General features: G+C 48.5%; 1 protein-coding gene across 1 annotated transcript in view; it reads right to left on the reverse strand.

Annotated features, from left to right (window-relative positions):
• Positions 1–22,280, reverse strand: part of LOC144798124 (semaphorin-7A-like) — a 207,992-nt gene that overhangs the window by 68,476 nt on the left and 117,236 nt on the right. Inside the window, exon 8 of the mRNA XM_078668880.1 lies at positions 9,287–9,385. Coding sequence (XP_078525006.1) covers positions 9,287–9,385 — 99 coding nt within the window. The remainder of the gene's footprint in view (positions 1–9,286; positions 9,386–22,280) is intronic.

Genomic DNA, 22,280 nt, shown 5'->3' on the forward strand with positions numbered 1-22,280 from the left:
CCACCTCAGGAGGAACGCCAAGATTAAAGTTAGAGGTGATGAGAACAGCCATCAAATCAGTGCCTTGCACATGTCTCGCTCTGGGATACAACCTGTCCAGCTTATCAGTATCATCATTCTTCCCATATTCCCACTGAATCCAGGTTCAGAGACAGTCTGGCTCTCCAAAGCACTACTACCGGCCTTATAAATAAGTGCCTGCAATTCACAGGGCAAGAGAGAGTTCACAGGAGTATCCTGCACAGATTCACCAGGATGCAGCATATCTATATAATTCAGGTGAGAGATTAGTGCAGCAATTACCCTCTTCTGATTGCAAAAGGAACTCCAGAACAGGGATAACCAACATCGAAGTAGTGAAAAAACCCTTGTGGTTTAAGGGACCGTGCAATACTTGGCAACAACCCATCGAGAACCACCTTCCAGAAGCCCTATGGAACAGGTGGCATGGCAAGAAGTGGCAAAATGTGCCAAGCAGTCCACCACAAACACAGCCAAAGAGAGGACCAGAGGAAGGCAGGAATGGAGAAGACTATGAGCAGCAATGGATCCAGTTGAGAAAGACCCTAACAAGCAAGTATTTGACTAAGCCCTTCTCAGGCTGAAGCAGTGGTGTAACATAAGCCCCTGCAGCCCTCGTAGAGCAGGGGGACCCCCCGAGCTCCAGGGGGACCCCTCGGCAAAAGTGGCAGATGGTGGGCCGGGGAGGTGGGCCATTGCATGTACTTTGCAGGGGGCCCCCCTCAAGTTTTGTTACGCCACTGGGCTGAAGCACTGCACCGAGAGGTGGGGTTCAGCCAATGACAAGTAAGTCAATGAAGAGATGCTGGTACAAATTTTTCAAAATGTTAAGCTTTAAAATATGATTAACGGCTAGAGTAGTCGACCTCGAAGCTAGGGAACCGGTTTGAGTCTCGGCAACGATGCTCAACATTCTACGATTCTGGGCAAAAAATGTAATCTCCCTGTGCCTGACAAAATGAATGTGTCTGTCTGTAGCGCACTGGTGCTCATGTAAAGCACTCTGATACCTTTGGGTCGAGTTCGCACTATATGAAACTCCCAAATAAATAAATAACAACAGCAAGCTGAGACACATCCCGGTGAAATTCACAGTGAAGCACAAACTGTGACAGACAAAAAAAGGCAATGGTAAGGGATCTGGAAAAAGCTACACCAGGGAAAGGCGTAGTACAATCCAGCTGGGGGCATGTGAATTGCCTGGCTCCAGTGTCAGGACTCACCTCACATGTTTGGTGTTGGACTTTGGCCCTTAGGGCAGGTTCACCCCGAGACTTTTTGCTTGAAATGGTGACCTGGAGATGGTGATTTTTGGATTCTGCGCACTTTCACTGTGTCCCAGTGGAAAGTGCGTGCGCACTCTGAGTGCATGTGCTGAGCTAGGCCTGCCCGCCCATAGGAATGCATGGGGAATGTATGTGTCCCTGGTAGTTCCTGATGCGTGGGGTGTACAGGCTTGAGTCTGGTATGTGTGAACTCGTGAGAGTGAATGCTGCGAGATGGTGTATGCAGCATGTATGTGTCTAGTAGCGAAGCGCCATTTCTAGACATGGCTGTACGTGTGCTGTGAGGGTGCTGGCGTGTGATTGGCTGGAGCTGGCTGGCATGCCAGGCTCCAGGAAGTCTGGATGGGTCTGCCCGGTGGTGAGTGGGAGATTAGCATGAGTGATGTGTGGGAGGAGTGTACCTGTGTCCTGGATGGGCTGGGTTTTCCCCACACAATGCTGGCTCCGCCCCCCTGTGGTGTGTCTAATGACCCAAGCCCTGCCAGTGAATAGAGAGGGTGGTTGAGGTAAACAGAGTACTCAAGAACCAGCTGCGACTGGTTCCGCCCCCACTCTGCACCCTCAGACAAAGGAATGCACTGTATAAAAATGGGGCTGTGTCCCCACAGATGTTGTTCTCTTCCAGGATCCTGAGGGGGCTGTTGCTGCTGCTGGGCCAGAGGACCGCCACTTGGGGTGTCTCCCTGCCTGGAGACCCAGTGTGCTGGCTCTGGGCCCAGCCTTGCCCCCCCCTTGCCTGCCTGAAGGACTTTTAACTGGACTTGTGCTCTCCTAAAGCACCTGGGAGCGCTTTAGTGTCCATAGCGCTTAGGAGCGCTTTATTTTGCATATAGCGCTTGGGGAGCGCTTTAATTGCCTTTTAGCGCTGGGAGCGCTTTATTTTCATTTGGGCCTTCGCTGAAACCCTAGACCAAGGGGAGCTTTATGGCCTGCTAGTGCTCGGAGTGCTTTTCTCAACCCCTGCTTCTTTCCCCGGGATTTGCCTCAGCAGCGTGCCCAGAGCCGAGGAGGGAGGCTCGTCAGGGAGGCTGCTCTGCTATTGGCTGCCGAGTCAGCCTATGCCCAGAGAGAGAGAGAGGGGCAGGAAGTCTCTCCCCACACAGCCCGGAGCCGGGAAAGGAAGCCTACAAGCTGGTGAGTGGGGCCCCGGGGGCATTCCTTCTTTGAGCCCGGAGAGGCTCTGGCCTCATACTTGTTTTATAGCCCTGAGAGGGCTCTGGGGGCAGTTCCGGATTCCGAGTCCCAGAGAGGGGGACTCCAACGGCTGGGCACAAGTTTCACTCGAGCCCTGAGAGGCTCCCCACCCCATTTGGTGTTCGAGCCTAAGAGAGGCTCGAGGCACCCCCAGTGTTCCCGGGTCCCCCGTGAGGGACCCCAACAGCCCAGTGAGGCTGCACCTTTCTGCTTTTGAGCCCTGAGAGGCTCGAGGTGGCAGATTGATGAGAGGCTGGGGGCATTTTCTGTTTGCGAGCCCCGAGGCTCAAGGGGGCAATTATTTCACGAGCCCTGAGAGGCTCTGGAGGGCCACAGTCATTTCTTAGGGCCCGGAGAGAGGCTCCAGGCGCCAAAGTTGTGTTGAAAAGCCCAGAGAGGCTCAGGGGGACATTTTGTTGCTGCAGAGCCTGTGAGGCTCCCACATCGTGTTCGCCTCACCAGTGTTCTGAGAGCCCAGCAAGGTTCCCACATTGGCCCCATTGTTGTTCTTGAGCCCTGGCAGGCTCAAACATTGTTGCGCCAGTTGCCCAGCACTTTGTGGGCAACTGCTACGTTTAGGCTCCTGGACATTGGACACAGGGCGTCCTAGCCCCAACAAGGCCAGAGGGCCTAGGGACAGTCACAGGTGGTGACTTACGTGAGTTTGGCGCAATTGTACTTTCTATGCACCTCTGAATGTATTGTTTATGCGTCATGTGCCTTTACACCTCTGAATGAATGTCATGCATTGCATCATGTGTATGTTCTTACACCCCTACAGGTATTGTGATACATAGGTGGTTGTTTTCTCCCTAGTACAGGTGGTGCTAGTGAGGTCCTGTTACCAGTGATTACTGGTTGTGTGCTATTTTGTGCTACAGTGATTTATATTCAAAGTGCTATTTCTGCAAGTGTTACTTCTGATTCCTGACAGTGGTCCAGGTGGCCCTGTCTTGTACATATCCCCTGTAAATTCTGCCCGTGCCTCTGGCACATTGTAAAGTGTGTGTTTTATCTAATGTGTTTTGGTGTAATACAAAGGCTATTTTTATATAACCTTGTGTGGAGTTTCCTTTGTGGTGGGCCTGGGTGTTGTTGCTGGGGTGCGTGCGCAAATACTTAACTTACATCGCCTCCAAGTTTAGCCTTGCTGCTCGCGCCACGTTACCTAGAGGGTGAGTAGGGGTTATCTTGGTGTGTAACTCCCTTGCCCTGACTTGGGAGTGGTGGTCTCTGACTGACTTTGGCGAAAGCCCTGGCCAGCCGGGGATCCCATTTCCAACATTGGCGGCAAGCGGTGGGATAAGGATTTGTGTTTGCCTTGTACCTTAGTAGCGGCTGGCTGCACCACAAAGCTCTGCATTTTTAGATGACCACATTTTAAGGGGATTGTTTTTTTGGAAGTTTCATATTTTCTTCTCCTGAAGGTATCATTGTGCAATTGTGTCCAGTGCATTTGTTCCCCTGCCCCGCGCCCAGAGTCTGGTACCTGTGTCACTTGTGGTCAGGTTGAGAAGTCAGGGGTGGTAGAAACTGCCTTACTAGTCCGAGGGGGGGGTTGTGTGTGGATGAATGGTGTTTGGCACTAGGCAAGTGAGTGGAGTTCTCTGGGATAGAGAGCTTGCTGATACCTTGTGAATTGTGTACTCCTGTGTTAGCTCAGACCCCTAGGTTCCCTGTGTGATCTCTTCTTTTAGAACGTCCGCCAGAATGGAGCCTGCTTTTGATTTCTGTGTTCTGTTTAGATACAGTATGGGAGAGTTGGTAAGGTTCTGTGAAGAGAGAGACATAGGGGTGGATGAGTTAGACACTCAGTCCGAACTTAGGAGCAGCCTGATCCTATGGCAAAAGGGTCAGTGGGATCTTGAGCGCAGTGAGGAAAGGGCCCGGGCTTCACACCAGGAGGGTGGTGGGTCTGTGGGGAGCCCTGAAGATTCAGAAGAGGAGGAAGAAGATGATAGCACAGGGACGCCAGCAGATAGTGAGGACCCCATAGATAGGGAGTCCCTTGCTGGGTCCAGCATAGGAGGCAGCGCCTCATCCCTTTCCCTGTCCCCAGAGGAGCTGGAAGATAGGAGGAGAGAAAGGGAGCACCAGCTGGCTTTAGAAAAGCTCAGGTTGGAGCATGCCCAGGCTATGGCACAGCTGGGCATTAGAAAGCAACAGCTGGAGACCGAGAGGGTCTTAGCGCAGGAAAGGATAGAGGAGGCTGAGAGGGCCGCCACCAGAGGCAAAGTAGCTCTGGAGGGTAGACTATCCCCTGCGCGCAGTGTTGAGTTTCTGGATCCCCCAGGGAGGGTTGGGTCCAGTGGTGGCAGCTATTTAAATCTCAGTCTAGAAAGTCCCAGTTCCCAGAGTATGGTTCCTGTTTCCCCAGAGGAGGAGAATAGGTTGAGGTTTAGGAACCTTAGGAAACCGTCTCATCAGTCTTGGGAAGACTTTGAGGATGACTGTTGTGAAGCCCTGTGTGATTGGGTACGGGAGCCCACGAAATGTGATTGGGACCTATTGTTCGATATGCTTCTCAGAGAGCAGTTGCTCAGTTGTTGTTCACCAGGGTTGCGCCAACACCTGTTAGGGTGTGGATTGTCTGAACCATGTGAGCTGGCAGAGGAAGCAGACCGCTGGGAAGGGACCAGAGGTTCTGTAGAGTCATTGGTGAGTGACTCCAAAAGTAGTGGGTCAGGGATCTTCCAGCCCAGCGTGGTGGAAGAGGCTCAGTGTAGCCCAGCTAGGTCCCTGGTTAGTGAGAAGGGTGTAGGGGCTGACTGCCTGGCTCAGTGGAACAGGAGTCAGTGGGTGGCTGAGAGCCCCCAGAGGCCCGAAGCCCTGTCTCAGAACCTGGGTGGTTTCTTGAGGGAACACCAGGTTGGGGACCTAGGCTGTCCTGTTAGCCCAGTTGAGGAGGATCTCCTAGTGAGTAGAGGACCTGGAGCTTCTGTAACCAGAGCTCCTATGGTTCTAGAGTCTGGCAGTACCGCTCCGGTAGGGAGGGTACAGGAGTCCAGAGTGAGGAGTGATTGGGGGAGTTCCCCAGTGGAAGGACCAGTGGGTCAGGGACTACCCAGTTGGGCTAGGTTCCCGTGTAGTGACCATGGTGACACCACTTCTGGTCTGGGGGATCGTCACGCACTGTCAGGTGGACAGAGGGCGGGAGATCTGCGCCAGACAAACAGTCACGCAACAGATGTGACATTTGTTTGCCTCAGGGGGATTGCGTGTGAATCCCCAGAAGTCCTGGAGTGCCAGGCAATTGTTCCACCGAAGGTTTTAGACCAGAGGTTGGAAGGTCAGGTTCAGGATCAGCCTGACCTGAAGGGTAGGACGACTGTAACCAGTGTCCTGACCGGTTCTTCTTCCAGAGGAACTTCTCCAGGTGGGAGAGGGCAGACCTCTGGAAGGGGGTGCAGAGGGTGGGAGAGCCCACCTCTGACCCCGGTGCAACCTGAGTGGATAAGTCCTGGGTTGGAATGGCGTTCTAGGGGTACCCCTCGCAGGTGGAGGAGGAACCCTAGAAGAAGAGGTAAGGGGAGGAGAGCCTTCCCTGAGACTCCTGGTCCGCCTGAGGTTGTAGGCCTTAGGCTGGAGAACCAGTGGCAGTCTAGTCCTGTCTTGCAGACAGGAAGAGTGGAGAATGGCTCCTATGTGCCAGGGGTTACTACCCCCCGCTCTGCGAATTGGCATGGACCAGTGGCACCTGGGTGGCCCAGGGCCTGGTCCTGGCCGCGGACAACTTGGGAGTACCAGTGGGGTAGCCCAGTTGGTCCAGACAGTGTGTTTAGAAGGAATCCCCTGGGTTCACCATGGCGTAGAACAGGAGGGTGTCCCTGCAGTTGTGGGCCCGCGTCCGTGTTCTATCGCCCCAAGCAGGGAAGTCCATCACGGTGGTGATTGGTCTCCCCTGCGTTTTGGCTGGAAGGGGGTTATGTTGGACTTTGGCCCTTAGGGCAGGTTCACCCCGAGACTTTTTGCTTGAAATGGTGACCTGGAGATGGTGATTTTTGGATTCTGCGCACTTTCACTGTGTCCCAGTGGAAAGTGCGTGCGCACTCTGAGTGCATGTGCTGAGCTAGGCCTGCCCGCCCATAGGAATGCATGGGGAATGTATGTGTCCCTGGTAGTTCCTGATGCGTGGGGTGTACAGGCTTGAGTCTGGTATGTGTGAACTCGTGAGAGTGAATGCTGCGAGATGGTGTATGCAGCATGTATGTGTCTAGTAGCGAAGCGCCATTTCTAGACATGGCTGTACGTGTGCTGTGAGGGTGCTGGCGTGTGATTGGCTGGAGCTGGCTGGCATGCCAGGCTCCAGGAAGTCTGGATGGGTCTGCCCGGTGGTGAGTGGGAGATTAGCATGAGTGATGTGTGGGAGGAGTGTACCTGTGTCCTGGATGGGCTGGGTTTTCCCCACACAATGCTGGCTCCGCCCCCCTGTGGTGTGTCTAATGACCCAAGCCCTGCCAGTGAATAGAGAGGGTGGTTGAGGTAAACAGAGTACTCAAGAACCAGCTGCGACTGGTTCCGCCCCCACTCTGCACCCTCAGACAAAGGAATGCACTGTATAAAAATGGGGCTGTGTCCCCACAGATGTTGTTCTCTTCCAGGATCCTGAGGGGGCTGTTGCTGCTGCTGGGCCAGAGGACCGCCACTTGGGGTGTCTCCCTGCCTGGAGACCCAGTGTGCTGGCTCTGGGCCCAGCCTTGCCCCCCCCTTGCCTGCCTGAAGGACTTTTAACTGGACTTGTGCTCTCCTAAAGCACCTGGGAGCGCTTTAGTGTCCATAGCGCTTAGGAGCGCTTTATTTTGCATATAGCGCTTGGGGAGCGCTTTAATTGCCTTTTAGCGCTGGGAGCGCTTTATTTTCATTTGGGCCTTCGCTGAAACCCTAGACCAAGGGGAGCTTTATGGCCTGCTAGTGCTCGGAGTGCTTTTCTCAACCCCTGCTTCTTTCCCCGGGATTTGCCTCAGCAGCGTGCCCAGAGCCGAGGAGGGAGGCTCGTCAGGGAGGCTGCTCTGCTATTGGCTGCCGAGTCAGCCTATGCCCAGAGAGAGAGAGAGGGGCAGGAAGTCTCTCCCCACACAGCCCGGAGCCGGGAAAGGAAGCCTACAAGCTGGTGAGTGGGGCCCCGGGGGCATTCCTTCTTTGAGCCCGGAGAGGCTCTGGCCTCATACTTGTTTTATAGCCCTGAGAGGGCTCTGGGGGCAGTTCCGGATTCCGAGTCCCAGAGAGGGGGACTCCAACGGCTGGGCACAAGTTTCACTCGAGCCCTGAGAGGCTCCCCACCCCATTTGGTGTTCGAGCCTAAGAGAGGCTCGAGGCACCCCCAGTGTTCCCGGGTCCCCCGTGAGGGACCCCAACAGCCCAGTGAGGCTGCACCTTTCTGCTTTTGAGCCCTGAGAGGCTCGAGGTGGCAGATTGATGAGAGGCTGGGGGCATTTTCTGTTTGCGAGCCCCGAGGCTCAAGGGGGCAATTATTTCACGAGCCCTGAGAGGCTCTGGAGGGCCACAGTCATTTCTTAGGGCCCGGAGAGAGGCTCCAGGCGCCAAAGTTGTGTTGAAAAGCCCAGAGAGGCTCAGGGGGACATTTTGTTGCTGCAGAGCCTGTGAGGCTCCCACATCGTGTTCGCCTCACCAGTGTTCTGAGAGCCCAGCAAGGTTCCCACATTGGCCCCATTGTTGTTCTTGAGCCCTGGCAGGCTCAAACATTGTTGCGCCAGTTGCCCAGCACTTTGTGGGCAACTGCTACGTTTAGGCTCCTGGACATTGGACACAGGGCGTCCTAGCCCCAACAAGGCCAGAGGGCCTAGGGACAGTCACAGGTGGTGACTTACGTGAGTTTGGCGCAATTGTACTTTCTATGCACCTCTGAATGTATTGTTTATGCGTCATGTGCCTTTACACCTCTGAATGAATGTCATGCATTGCATCATGTGTATGTTCTTACACCCCTACAGGTATTGTGATACATAGGTGGTTGTTTTCTCCCTAGTACAGGTGGTGCTAGTGAGGTCCTGTTACCAGTGATTACTGGTTGTGTGCTATTTTGTGCTACAGTGATTTATATTCAAAGTGCTATTTCTGCAAGTGTTACTTCTGATTCCTGACAGTGGTCCAGGTGGCCCTGTCTTGTACATATCCCCTGTAAATTCTGCCCGTGCCTCTGGCACATTGTAAAGTGTGTGTTTTATCTAATGTGTTTTGGTGTAATACAAAGGCTATTTTTATATAACCTTGTGTGGAGTTTCCTTTGTGGTGGGCCTGGGTGTTGTTGCTGGGGTGCGTGCGCAAATACTTAACTTACATCGCCTCCAAGTTTAGCCTTGCTGCTCGCGCCACGTTACCTAGAGGGTGAGTAGGGGTTATCTTGGTGTGTAACTCCCTTGCCCTGACTTGGGAGTGGTGGTCTCTGACTGACTTTGGCGAAAGCCCTGGCCAGCCGGGGATCCCATTTCCAACATTTGGCCTGTGACGAAGAATGCTGACATGGAGAAATGAAGATTGCCTGCGAGTAATCGGGGCATTCCACCATGCAACAGTAGCTGTCAGATGGAAATCCATCTTCTTACCTATACTTGTTATGCAATATAGCACGTGCGACATAATGTGTGCACCACTCTGTCTTTTCTCACTTCCTTCTTCAAGCATCTTTTAAGTGGCTCCAGGAACTAATGGCACATGCATCAAAGTTCTTATTGTGACTTACCCTTACCACTTACTCCTAAAAGCAGTGGGAGGGTCACTCACCGTTTGATGACCTCATAGCAATCATAAGTTAACTTATTTCTTACCTTGAAGCCACTTGTCCTCAGACTTGATCACTTTCAGCGGCCCATAGCTGCGCTGGATAACGCTCTTCTCTTGGGACAAAGCCGCGTACACATTCCCATCTGAAATACAAATGGAAGGCAATTCCCAGAAACAATTAGTCATCTTGCCCTTGGGCGCAACAAAAGGTAGGGTGGGCATAATTTTGTAACTTAGCCTGGTCAGCTTCATAAAGTTTTCTCAGAACCTTTACAAACTTTGTTGAAGTTTTCCGAAATTGCAACAAATTGGGGGACAAGATCTGCAAAAGATTTTTTTGTCCATTTTTTGGGGAACAATTTTTTCTCAAAAAGGATTTTGCTATCCAATTAGCCATCAAAAACATTTTTCTAGAAATCTTAAACTTTGATGACTTTTGGATAGGATCACAAATTTTGGCAACTTCACCAGTTGGAAATGTAGGGGCATATTAGCAAGAACCTTGTTAAAATTATCACAGTTTTAGCGACAGGAAACTGCTGCTAAAACGGCGATAATGGGCTTGCTAATATGTGTTATAAAATTCCAATAGAAGCCCAGGTTAGATGTCCTGCACATCTAACCTGGACTTCTATTGGAATTCTATACCGCATATTATCAAGTCCATTATCGCCGTTTTAGCGGCAGTTTCCTGCCACCAAAATGGCGATAATTTTAACGAGGTTCTTGCTAATATGCCCCGTAGTTTCTATCAATGGAAATGCAACTATTCCCACACCAATGAGCACTACCATGTCTACCCACTACATCCATTGCTAAAAAGTCCTGGCTTTTTGAAAAATACATAAAAATAATAATACGCTCTCTTCAAATAAATTTAACCATGGGAGTAAACCATGTGCTCCAAATGAAGCAATCCCAAATCACCCCTGAGATACCCCTTAACTGCCTTCCATCCTGTTCCCTTCTTTGTTTCCTTCGCCCTTTTTGTGCCACTTTCCCTATTTTAACCAACTTCAAGTCTCTTGTGCAGCTTTTCATGGTCTCTTATTACATGAGCGCCCTTTTCGTTTTATACAGCATTTCATAATCTCAGCCCTAAAATGTGGAAATGTTCCATTCTCAATAACAAAAGCATATCCGTAATAAAGGCACAATTTATTCACCTAACAATATCTGCTTTAGTTGTATTCGAAGTTTATTTGCAGCAAATTTGGGGTCAAGTGAAATGATGAATATTTGCAGCTAGGATTTTGGTGTTCAGATCTATGCAGGTAGATGTTTTGATTGACAGATCTCTGCACGCGTGCCTTTTGATGTTGCGATCTATGCATGTAGAGATTTTGATGTCGAGATCTGTAAATGTTGAGATTTGGATGTTGAGACCTGTGATTGTGGTTTTGCTGTCAAGATTTGTGCAGGTAGCGATTTTGATGTCTATATCTATACAGGTAGATCTTTCGTGGTCGGGATTTTAACTGAGCACGTTCTATTGTTATTTTGATAAGTCATTATGTAGATGAAGGTAAAAATTATAGATACTGAAAGCCTAAACCAGAGACAACCATGTATGTGGCTATCACTGTAGCAAACACGCCAACTTTTAACAGAACACATTAGCTAGAACATCTCACATACACTGAACACAGCCCAAATGTGGACTCACTTCACAATCCACGGTAGAAAGGGCCTGCGGGCAAGTTGTGCAAGCTATGGGTAAAGTCCTCTGGCTTCAGCCATTAGTTACTTAAATTATGTACCCACAGGTCTATGACTAAAGTTTAGCCACCTAACCAAGAACAGGGTCACAACACAGTAGGGAGCAACTGGTAGAATGGGGTAGGTAGAAAAGGAAGGCAAGGTTTAGTGATTGGTGAGGTAGAAAGAGATGAGGCACATCATTACAGAGAGCTGCAGTGCAGAGGTAGAAGAAACAAGAAAAGAGAGGGTTGTAAGAGAGAGGCATAGTAAAGAGGGAATATAAATCAAAGAGCAAGTCAGAGAAGGTAGACAGAGAAGTAGTGAAAGAGATAATGAGCAATGAGGTGAGAGAGAAAAATGATTATGGTAAATCATGAGATAGGTGAAGCAATGAGTGTTGATGCTGACATAGGCAGAGAGACATAGTCAGAGGTATAGGTAGGCAGAGAGTGAGATAGGCTGAGACAAAAAGAGAGATATTTGAAGAGGGATACTGGGTGATATTTGAGTGATATGGATGAGTGAAAAAAAAGATAAGACAGAGCGATGGAGAAGTAAGATGAAGAGAGGTTCACTAGGGAGAGGTAAATCTGTGTTTTGTCAGCTGCCGACTCGGGAGCTGGCGATCCAAGGTCAAGTCTTGGCATTGTCAGGACATCCTGTGTTCCTGGACAAATCACATGGGGCAGATGTATGAAGCTCAAATGGGTTCCCAAACGCCGAAATTCGCAGAATTTCGGCATTTGCGAACTCATTTTCGCTAAATGGTATGTATGTAGCAAATTTGAGTGCAAAATAAGGATTCGCAAAATTGCGATTCCTTATTTTGCAAATGCATTTAAGGAATCGCAAATTTTGCGATTCCTTAAATGCAATGCATGAAGCACCCAAGTTGCGCGATTTCTCATTAAAAAATCGCAAATTACCACCAACTTGAAGTTGGTGGTAATTTGCGATTTCTTTCACAAAAGCACTTTTTTGCATTTGTGAAGGTGCCATGTGGCGCACATACATGCCCTTAGGGCAGGTATGTGCGCCATATGCCCACACATGTGAATTTCAGGGGTGCATCAGGGTGTCCTTATGACACCCTTGCACCCTTGAAATTATTCTCAATTTGCGATTCTCAAATTGCGAATCGCAAATTGAGAATAACTTCACATTCAAATCAATGGGAAATTATTCCTTAATTGCGATTCGCAATTTGCTAATCGCAATTAAGGAATTTTAAGAAATCGCAAAAAAATGCGATTTTCTACATACATACCAATTTGCAAATCTCAAATAGCGATTTCTAAAAAATCGCGCATGGACAGAGCGTGCCTGGCTACCCTCACAGGTAATAAGCTGCACGATATAAATCTACCAACATTATAAGAGGGGACTTCTAGCTATCTCAATCCCTTCATCAGAGTGCCCCTTGGAAAGAGAGAGCATTGGGCACTGCCCACTTTGCTCGTATCATTCTTTTGCTATCACGGCCAACCCTGGCTGCTCTTGGCACCGCCCTCTGGTGTAGGTCATAAGGAAGGAGAATAAGAGACAATGCTAACCAGATCCCAAACTTGCTAAGCCACGGAGCCCTCGAGGCTTCGATTTTCAGCAGTTCAATCGCATCCCTGTCTGATGCCCAGCGCTGGTTCTGAGAGCAGAGAATCCCTGCAGTTTATTAAAAAAATATCACTTTATGCCGAGCTAGAGAATTCTGGTCACACGGTGCATGTGACTGAACCATTTGAACCTATGGTTGTGAGGGGTCAGCTGAGTCGACCCTCCCTGTTGGCAGCTTTTCTCACCTCCACTGTAACGAGGAACCAGGCCACAACCAAACCCATGGAGATTCAGCATCTCTCAGGGCACAGGAGTCCCTTTGAAGATCAGGTGCATTGCAGACAGGCAGAAGAGCACGTATATAATTGTTCATGTGCAATAAAACCCATCTCCTATTATGTTAAAAGCTTGTCTTACTGATGTTGGAAAAAAAGTAGTTGTGTATGTCAAAATAATACGTTTTCGATTTTAATTCAAATGTGTCCTGCCTATCTACTACCAACCTAAAGCCTAGAAAAGTATACGTTTACTACTCTTAAATCCACATCTAATTACCTTGACTATATATATATCATATCAAATCCAGCTTTATTTGATTTCTTTTTAGATAATCATAAAAGCATACTGTGTAACACATCATTATAATCACAGAGCAACGTATATTAGTTCAAAAACATCTCGAAAAAGATCTGTACAGATAAATTAATACTAAATTGTGTATTCGAATTACATGTTCACATTGAAATAGTTTTTCTGCACTTTAATACATGTTTTAATAACTGAGATAAGTTCCTTATGCATTATTCATTTTCTAAAAATTGTAGGGTTATAAATGGAGGGCCGCATTGCCTAAAACCAAGTAACTTTAAAATCGGTAGGACCCATCTCTTTCTTTGCACACAGTAACATTTGAAGATTAACCCCTCCCCTACTGGTGACGGAACCACTCCGTCATCAGCTGCGGTCGCGCTGTGCTGATGACGGAGCGGTTCCATCACGGCCCGCTTGGCACGCCTGCCGGTGCGGATTCCACGCCTGCGCTGAGCGTTCCATTGAGCGGGCGGGGCCGTGACGGAACCGCTCCGTCATGAGCACAGCGCAACCGCGGCTGGTGACGGAGCGGTTCCGTCACCAGCATGCGCCCGCCGCGCGGCCGCCCTGCCCCCTTAGTACTGCGGCGGAATAGCCGCCGCAGTGAAGGGGTTAAAACAACATGTAATGTTGACTCTTCAGACACATCATCACTGGGGCATGTATTCATAACTCTCAACCAATCATTCATTATTGGGAAACTGATCAATCTATGTAAGATTAGAAATCTAAATCTAGTCCGCAAAACCTATCATAGCTACCAGTTTTAAGATAAGGCTGGATACTATATGATGTTAAAATAGTCTGAGTTGCCATTAGTGTTGGCGTCTCAATTTCTGTAGATAGTCTGAGCTCTGCCAGTAATGACAAACACATTTCCTCAAGAGCTTTCCTTGGTACAGCAATCATGGTACTAGGCACATTATAGAAGTCAGGGTGACTGAGGTCATTCATAACGTTTTTAACGGTATGGTAGTTCTCCAGTATTAGGGGTGTCTTTCATAGATTCACATGCTTGAATATCCCCCGTCGTCGAAGTGGGAGTCCCACGGTACATAAAATAGCAGTCATATATGCATGTATACATGAAAAATTATAACGAATAAAAATATACATACATATAGTGCAATACATTGTACATTCTAAAAGTACCATAGAACATAATAGGCCCATTGAAAAGCCTAAGGGAGAGCTCACTTTAGTAGCATATCAGTGTCATTATGTGTTGGATCACATTCCAGCCAATCAGGCTGTAGCCTCCTCTAGAACCTTCTCCTCAGAAGCCCAAGTCCTCAGATTTTCTACCGCACGTCGTGTGAAGGGAGTCTCCCTGAGCTCTGCTCAGTTTTCTTCAACTTTACCTGTTTTTTCTTCAAGAAAATGTCTTCAAACAAGAAATCTCTGTTTAAAGCCTGCCCTTCATGTGGTAAACTGCGCCTTTTCCACGAGGATCCACACAGTAAATGCATTTACTGTCTCTACCCAGACCATGAGGTGAAAAACTGTAAGTACTGTCGCACTTTCCCTCCTAAGACTCTGAGAGATAGAGAGGCCCGTCTCCTTCTGTGGCTACAGAAGTTGAAGACTTCGGAGTCTGTGGTTTCTGATGTGGAGAGCCTGTCATCTTTTGCTTCAAAGTCCTCTCAGAAGCGTGGGTCTGAGACCGAGGTTCCTTCTCCTTTTCTCAAGAAGAGTAGACTGTTGGAGTCCTCTAGGATTTTCTCCCAACAGGATTCGCTTCAGGGCACGTCTACGGGACCTGGTTCTCTGACGTCTGCGCCCAAAGCCTTACCTACCAGTAAGAAATCTGGTTTTGGCTCGTCGACGGGCTCGTCGACGCGCCCGTCGACGTCTTCAGCGTCGACGAAATCTGTATCTGCCACCACCACGTCGACGACGACATGTTCCATGTCCACCAGCGCTACGTCGACGACGACCACCTCGTCGACGGCGACCACGAAGGTGAGACCCATCTCTTCAGTGGTGAAGATCTCGTCGACGACCGTCAAGGATAGACCGTCGACGACGAAGCCGGCGACGCATCCATCGTCGGCGCATACACCGTCGACGAAGACCAAGCCTCCACCCAGCGCCCGTCGACGGGCCCGTCGACGGCGCCTCCGTCGACGGCACCTCCGTCGACGGCACCTCCGTCGACCAGCACTACATCGTCGACGGCCTCGTCGACGGCCTCGTCGACGACTCTCATCCCGTTGACGCCTTCGTCTTCGATGGCCAAAGTTGTACTCTCGTCGATGAACAAAGCCCCGCTTTCGTCGACGGCCCCGTCGACGGACAAGAAATCCTCGTCGACGAAGAAAATTCCGTACAAGTCGACGCCGATGGCCTCTTTGTCGACGATGCACCCGCCTCAGGGGGTTGCTGACAGTGCCGCATTTACGCCAACGGGCTCGTTGGCGTCGCACCAACCTCTACCAAAAACGGCTTCCGTCTACACAGTGGTTACTGCTTCTTCTTTGCGGACCATACCACTCATCCAACTGAGTCCTGTGAGGAGTGGCACTCGTCTTCCAGACAAATTATTCCAGTCTGGTGAGGAAGAATCCGGAAACGATTCAGAAGTGGAAGGATTTTTTAAACAAGCAACCAGTCCTTCGGATTTAAACATTAAGTGCCAGGAATATAGTGACGAGGGTGATGTGGTGGACAATGTCGAAGATGGGACTGAATTGTTTCCTGTTGATACGTCCAAACCGGTGCCTTCAGAACCTGTTACTCAGATACCTCTATCTTTGGTAATGAACCTTCAGCACATGCTGGATGATTATAACCGCAGGTTTCCTTCTTCTACTCCTGCTTCTCCAGCACCACTGCCTCCTCCGCAGCCTCAACCGCAACTTCCTCAGGCACCTACACCAGTTTCACCTGCTTCACCGGATGGTGCTCGTCCTGACACTGGCGACGAGGATCCGGATCCTCACAATACTGATGACGATGACAATGACGCCGACATGGCTGAGTGGGACAATTTTAGGGCTCAAACACCTTCCACTCCGCCCACCTCGCCTCTACATTCGCCCCCAGTGGACATGGCACATTTCCACAATTTGATGATCCGTGCTACAAAACGGTTTCATCTCAAAGTCGAACAACAACAGCATGAAAGTGACTGTTTTCTATATGACTTTAAAGACATATCACAAAGGCAATCCCACACTATACCAATCGTGGACTATATTTGGAAGGAAGGCCTTAAATTGATGGAACGTCCCAATTCTGTTCCTGCGATTTTACCCAGATTGGACAGGAAATACAAAGCTCCGGCGTCTTCTCCGGCCTGCTTGGTGTCTCAACCGAAAGCAGATTCGGTAATTACTCAGGCTGCACAAAAAAGATCGCGCAATCCGGCAACGCCACTCACGTCTCCTCCTGATCAGGAAGGCCGCAAATTGGATTCCATAGGAAAGAAATTCACGACCATGGCGGCTACTACGGTGAGGGCGGCAAACACTCTGGCTATACTGGGCCGTTATGACCGCCAGATGTGGTCCGAGTTTGCTGCATTGATTCCTCAGCTGCCTGAGGCAATCCGGGCAGAAGCACAGGCGATTATTCACGAGGGAGAGTTGATTTCTTCCGAGATCATTGATTGTGCACTCGATATTTCCTCCACGGGGTTTCGACAATTGGCTGGGGCTGCAGTCTAGAGGCGTCAAGGCTGGCTGCGATCTACCACTTTCCGTCCAGAAGTACAGGCAAGAGTCCTAGATTTACCGTATGATGGAGAATTATTGTTTGGCAAACATGTGGATGATGCCCTTGAGGCGATCAAAAAGGACACTGACACTGCGAAATCTTTGGCGACCCTACAATACAAGAAACGGCCCTTTCGGGGTGCACGGGGTAGAGGCGGAGGCTCCTCTACTTTTCGTGGCTCAAGTCAATATCGTTCATACAACACCTACAACGATAACAGACAGAGGGGTGCCTATCAATCTCAAACTCGACAATCCACCTCCAGACCTTACCAAAGGAAATCCACTTATAGAGGTGGATCAAACACCAAAAAGCAGTGACTGCCTCAGACCCTTCCTTTTGCAGACCGTAAATCTTGGAGGTCGCATCTCGAAGTACTTTTACAAATGGTCCACAATCACCTCCGACCAATGGGTCCTGGACGTTATATCCAAAGGACATACCCTGGAATTCACAAAATTTCCACCCACTCATCCACCTTCGGGGCCACCACCTCCTCATTTCAAGGACCTTCTGGCCCAGGTGAAATTAATGATCAAAAAAGGAGCCATCGAACTAGTGCCGCAAGGTCAACGCGGCAAGGGGTTTTATTCCCGCTTTTTCTTAGTCAAGAAGAAGTCGGGGGAATGGCGTCCAATATTGGACCTACGAGCTCTAAACAAATTTCTAATTTCAAAAACTTTTCAGATGTTAACTCTGATCCAAATTCTGAATTTTCTCAATCCAAGCGAGTTCTATTCCACAATCGACCTTCAGGACGCTTACTTCCATGTGCCAATCCACCCCAGACACAGGAAGTATCTCCGCTTCACGGTCGGGCAGCTACACTTCCAATTCAAAGTCCTGCCATTCGGCCTCCGCTCAGCACCAAGGGTTTTTACCAAGATCTTGGCCCCCGTAGCTGCCTTCCTACGTCTCCAAGGTATCCAATTTTACCCATACCTGGACGACTGCCTCATCAAGGCAAGTACTTTTCACCTGACGGAGCAGCACACTCAAGTTTGCGTCTCCCTTTTCCACGCCTTGGGGCTTTCAATCAATTGCCAGAAGTCACACTTTCAACCATCGCAACGGAGAAATTTTCTCGGAGCCTTGCTAGATTCTCGGCAGGGAAAGGTGTTCGTTTCCCAGGAAAGACAGGACCGCATGATAAAGATGGTGCGCTCCCTCCAATCAAAACTGTCCGTTTCTGTCCGAATGTTCAAATCATTCCTTGGCATGGCCTCCTCGTGCATCCACCTCATTCCAAATTGCAGATTGCACATGAGGGCTCTACAGGAGGAACTGGACAGGCAGTGGAAACAGGTGTCGGGGTCATTCGAGGACAAGGTCCTTTTAACACCTCGCATACAGAAAGCGCTGGAGTGGTGGGCTCACCCTCCACACATATCTGCGGGCCGTTCATTCCAGGACGAACCCCCAACTCTGACGCTTACGACAGACGCGTCTCTCGAAGGCTGGGGAGCGCATCTCGACGGCATGTCTGTGAAAGGGAAGTGGACGGCAATACAACAAACTTGGCACATCAATCGTCTGGAACTCCTGGCGATTTTCTTAGCCCTCAAATCTTTCCAGAGATTAGTGCGGGGACACACTTTGCTGGTGAGGACGGACAACACCACCAGCATGCACTACCTCAACAAGGAGGGCGGCACGAGGTCTCTTCCACTTTCTCAACTGGCACAAGAAATATGGGATTGGGCGATTCAACGTCAAATTCATCTCACAGCCATTCACGTGCCAGGGGTGGCCAATGTTCTGGCGGATTTACTCAGCCGAGCATCATCAGACAATCACGAGTGGGAACTCAACCAGCCCACGGTCGAGTTCATCTTCCGGCGGTGGGGCCAGCCACGGATGGATCTTTTCGCGACTGCTGTCAACAGGAAATGCCCACGCATTGCAAGTCGGCATCCCCACAGAGAGTCGAGCGGGAATGCATTTTCGATCGATTGGTCGAACGACTTCATCTATGCTTTCCCTCCACTTCCTCTGATCCCTCGATTGTTACACAGGATGAGGTTCCAACCTTGTCGCATCATCCTGATCGCACCCAAGTGGCCGAGACGTTCATGGTTCACGGACCTGCTCCTCTTCTCGCAGTCCGATCCGTTGCCACTCCATCCTCTACCGCACCTCCTCACGATGCAGCAGGGACTAATTTGTCATCCGGATCCAGCATACCTTCAACTCCATGCCTGGAACCTGAGTACAATGAATTTGCACGTTTAACTATTGACAGGGACTGCAGGGAGGTGTTAGCGCGGGCTCGCGCACCCTCCACCATAAAAACGTACCAACTCAAGTGGAAGCGTTTCTGTGTCTGGTGCCGCACCAAGGATTTGGACCCAATGACTGCAAAACCTGAACAAATTTTACCTTTCTTTTTATCCCTGGCAAAATCAGGTCTGTCCCACTCAACTCTTAAAGTGTTTCTGGCGGCGATTTCCCGTTTCCGCCATGATGGTTCCCCATCTTTATGTTCTTCAAGGATCATTAAGCAATTTTACAAGGGCCTTTTTAGGATGTTTCCACCTATCCGTCGCCCTCCGCCTGCCTGGCGCTTGAATTTGGTCTTGTCTCAACTACTTCTACCACCATTTGAGCCTATTCACTCGGCAACTCTTAAATTTCTCACGTGGAAAGTTGCTCTCTTACTCGCCTTAACGTCCTCAAGACGTGTCAGTGACATCCAGGCGTTTACCATACAGCCTCCTTTCCTAAAATTCTCCAACGAGGCCGTGACATTACGAACTAATCCTAAGTTCATCCCAAAGGTTCCCAGTGACTTTCATCTCAACGAACCTGTAATTCTGAAGACTTTCTTTCCTGCTCCGCAAACTCCAGCTGAGCGGTCATTGCATTCATTAGATGTGAAACGTTGTCTCAAATTCTACATTCAACGAACTGCACCTATCAGAAAATCGGATCAATTGTTTGTGGCATATGGTCCAACTTGCAAAGGACAACCTGTTACCAAGCAGACTATAACCAGGTGGATATCCTCTACCATATCCTTCTGCCACCAACGGGCTGGAAAGCCCCTTCCTGCTCCAGTTCGAGCTCATTCATCTAGAGCAGTGTCTACTTCGGCTGCCCTTTTTGCGGGGGTACCCTTACGACAGATCTGCAGAGCTGCTACTTGGTCGAGCAGCCATACTTTTACTAAGCACTACTGCCTGCAATCAACAGACGCCGCGGATGCGGCAGTGGGTCAAGCGGTGCTGCGGAATCTTTTCCAATAAAGGTGAGCCTCTGTTGCTACCCGCCTCCAGTCATAAAGGTTTTTTCCTAATTATGTTTTGGTATTTAGTGCATATTGCCATATATATTTACCTTCTTTGCTTGATGTATTACCTTTATGACTCCTGTGATGTTTTACTGCTTTCTACTCTATTCAAGCATGTGAATCTATGAAAGACACCCCTAATACTGGAGAAGAACTATAGTTACTTACCTGTAAACTGTGGTTCTCCAGTATTGGTGTCTTTCATAGATTCACATGCGACCCTCCCATCCTCCCCTCAGAGGCTCTCTTCTCCTCAGGCACTTTTACTTACTCTGTGCTACGAAAATCTGAGGACTTGGGCTTCTGAGGAGAAGGTTCTAGAGGAGGCTACAGCCTGATTGGCTGGAATGTGATCCAACACATAATGACACTGATATGCTACTAAAGTGAGTTCTCCCTTAGGCTTTTCAATGGGCCTATTATGTTCTATGGTACTTTTAGAATTTACAATTTATTGCACTATATGTATGTATATTTTTATTCGTTATAATTTTTCATGTATACATGCATATATGACTGCTATTTTATGTACCGTGGGACTCCCACTTCGACGACGGGGGATATTCAAGCATGTGAATCTCTGAAAGACACCAATACTGGAGAACCACAGTTTACAGGTAAGTAACTATAGTTCTTACTCATTCTAGTTTAAAACTATCAATTAAAATGTCCTGATTAAGAGTGGTTTTTTCTGACATCCAGATCCTATGCCATAGTTAAATGGGCTCCATTTTTATAAGGTCTGAAACGTAAGTGGCACCTAATTCAGAGTGGCATACATAAGAAGATGTACTACTAGGGACTGCCAGTAGGAATCTTAAAAATGCATTCTCAACTAATTGTAATGGATGCGTATCAGAACAACCCCAGACACCTGAGCCATACATAGCTGTTGAAACAAATTTGGCCTGATAGATACGAAGTAACTCTACCAGCGGACGTCTGCCCAGTTTCCTTGTAAATTTAACTAAGACTGCGGTGGCTTTCATAAACAGTTTCGTTGATTGTACTGCCTGGGCCCAAGTTCTGTTTTGCTCAAATAAAATACCTAAGTAGGATTTTTGTTTTTGTAAATTCAACTTTTTTTCAATCTATTTAAATGTCTCCGCATTTTCGAGCTACCAGCACCACATTTCATAATAAAAGTCTTTGATGTATTTACGCTAAGACCAACTTCATGCATGAATGAAGAAAAAAAGTCACTACTTTTTGTAGTCTCACATAAGTACGTGACATCAAAAACAGCATCATCCGCATACAGAAGGACGGGTATAGTTCGTCTATCAATTTGAGGAAGGTCCTAGCACTGGTTCACTAGTGCTTTGCCTAGACCATTAATATATAGGGTAAATAAAAATGGGACCTGCACGCAGCTTTGCTTATCCCTCTCTGTATCTTAAGCAAAGCCGTGCATTCTCACCTTCACATTTGCATCGCTGTATAGTTGCCTTAGGAAGTATATTATCGAAGGTTCCACACCTAGGTCCTCCAAGATCCTCCATAACTTATCGTGAATTATGCAATCGAAAGCCGCCGTGACATCTACGAAGGTTAAAAAACAGCCTACCCCGCTTGCTTTTATATATTTCCCTATAATGATATTCAAATTTAGACTCTTCTCAAAAGTTCCTAAAACCTCGCGGAAATCAAATTGCAGGTCTGAAATTATCTTATTATCTTCAGCCCAATTCTGCAATCTTACAAGTAGTATTCGCCCTACAACTTTGACCAAAGAATCCAATAATGACATAGGACAGTAACAACCCGAGTCATGGCGATCACCTTTTTTAAAAATTGTGACCAGAGTTGATTCTGATCAACTTTCAATAAAATGTGAGGTGAAGCTTGCTGTTATTACCTGTGTTAAAAGTGGGCCCCATAGCACTGAATTAGATTCATATAGATCTACGGGGACCCCATCAGGCCCAGGCACTTTCCCACCCACACTTGCCATCATGGCACAGTTAACCTCTTCCAGTGTATATCTATCTATCTATCTATCTATCTATCTATCTATCTATCTATCTATCTATCTATCTATCTATCTATCTATCTATCTATCTATCTATCTATCTATCTATCTATCTATCTATCTATCTATCTATCTATCTATCTATCTATATCTATCTATATCTATCTATCTATCTATCTATCTATCTATCTATCTATCTATCTATCTATCTATCTAT

Source organism: Lissotriton helveticus, chromosome 12 (assembly GCF_964261635.1).
Source record: "Lissotriton helveticus chromosome 12, aLisHel1.1, whole genome shotgun sequence".
Taxonomy (NCBI): domain Eukaryota; kingdom Metazoa; phylum Chordata; class Amphibia; order Caudata; family Salamandridae; genus Lissotriton; species Lissotriton helveticus.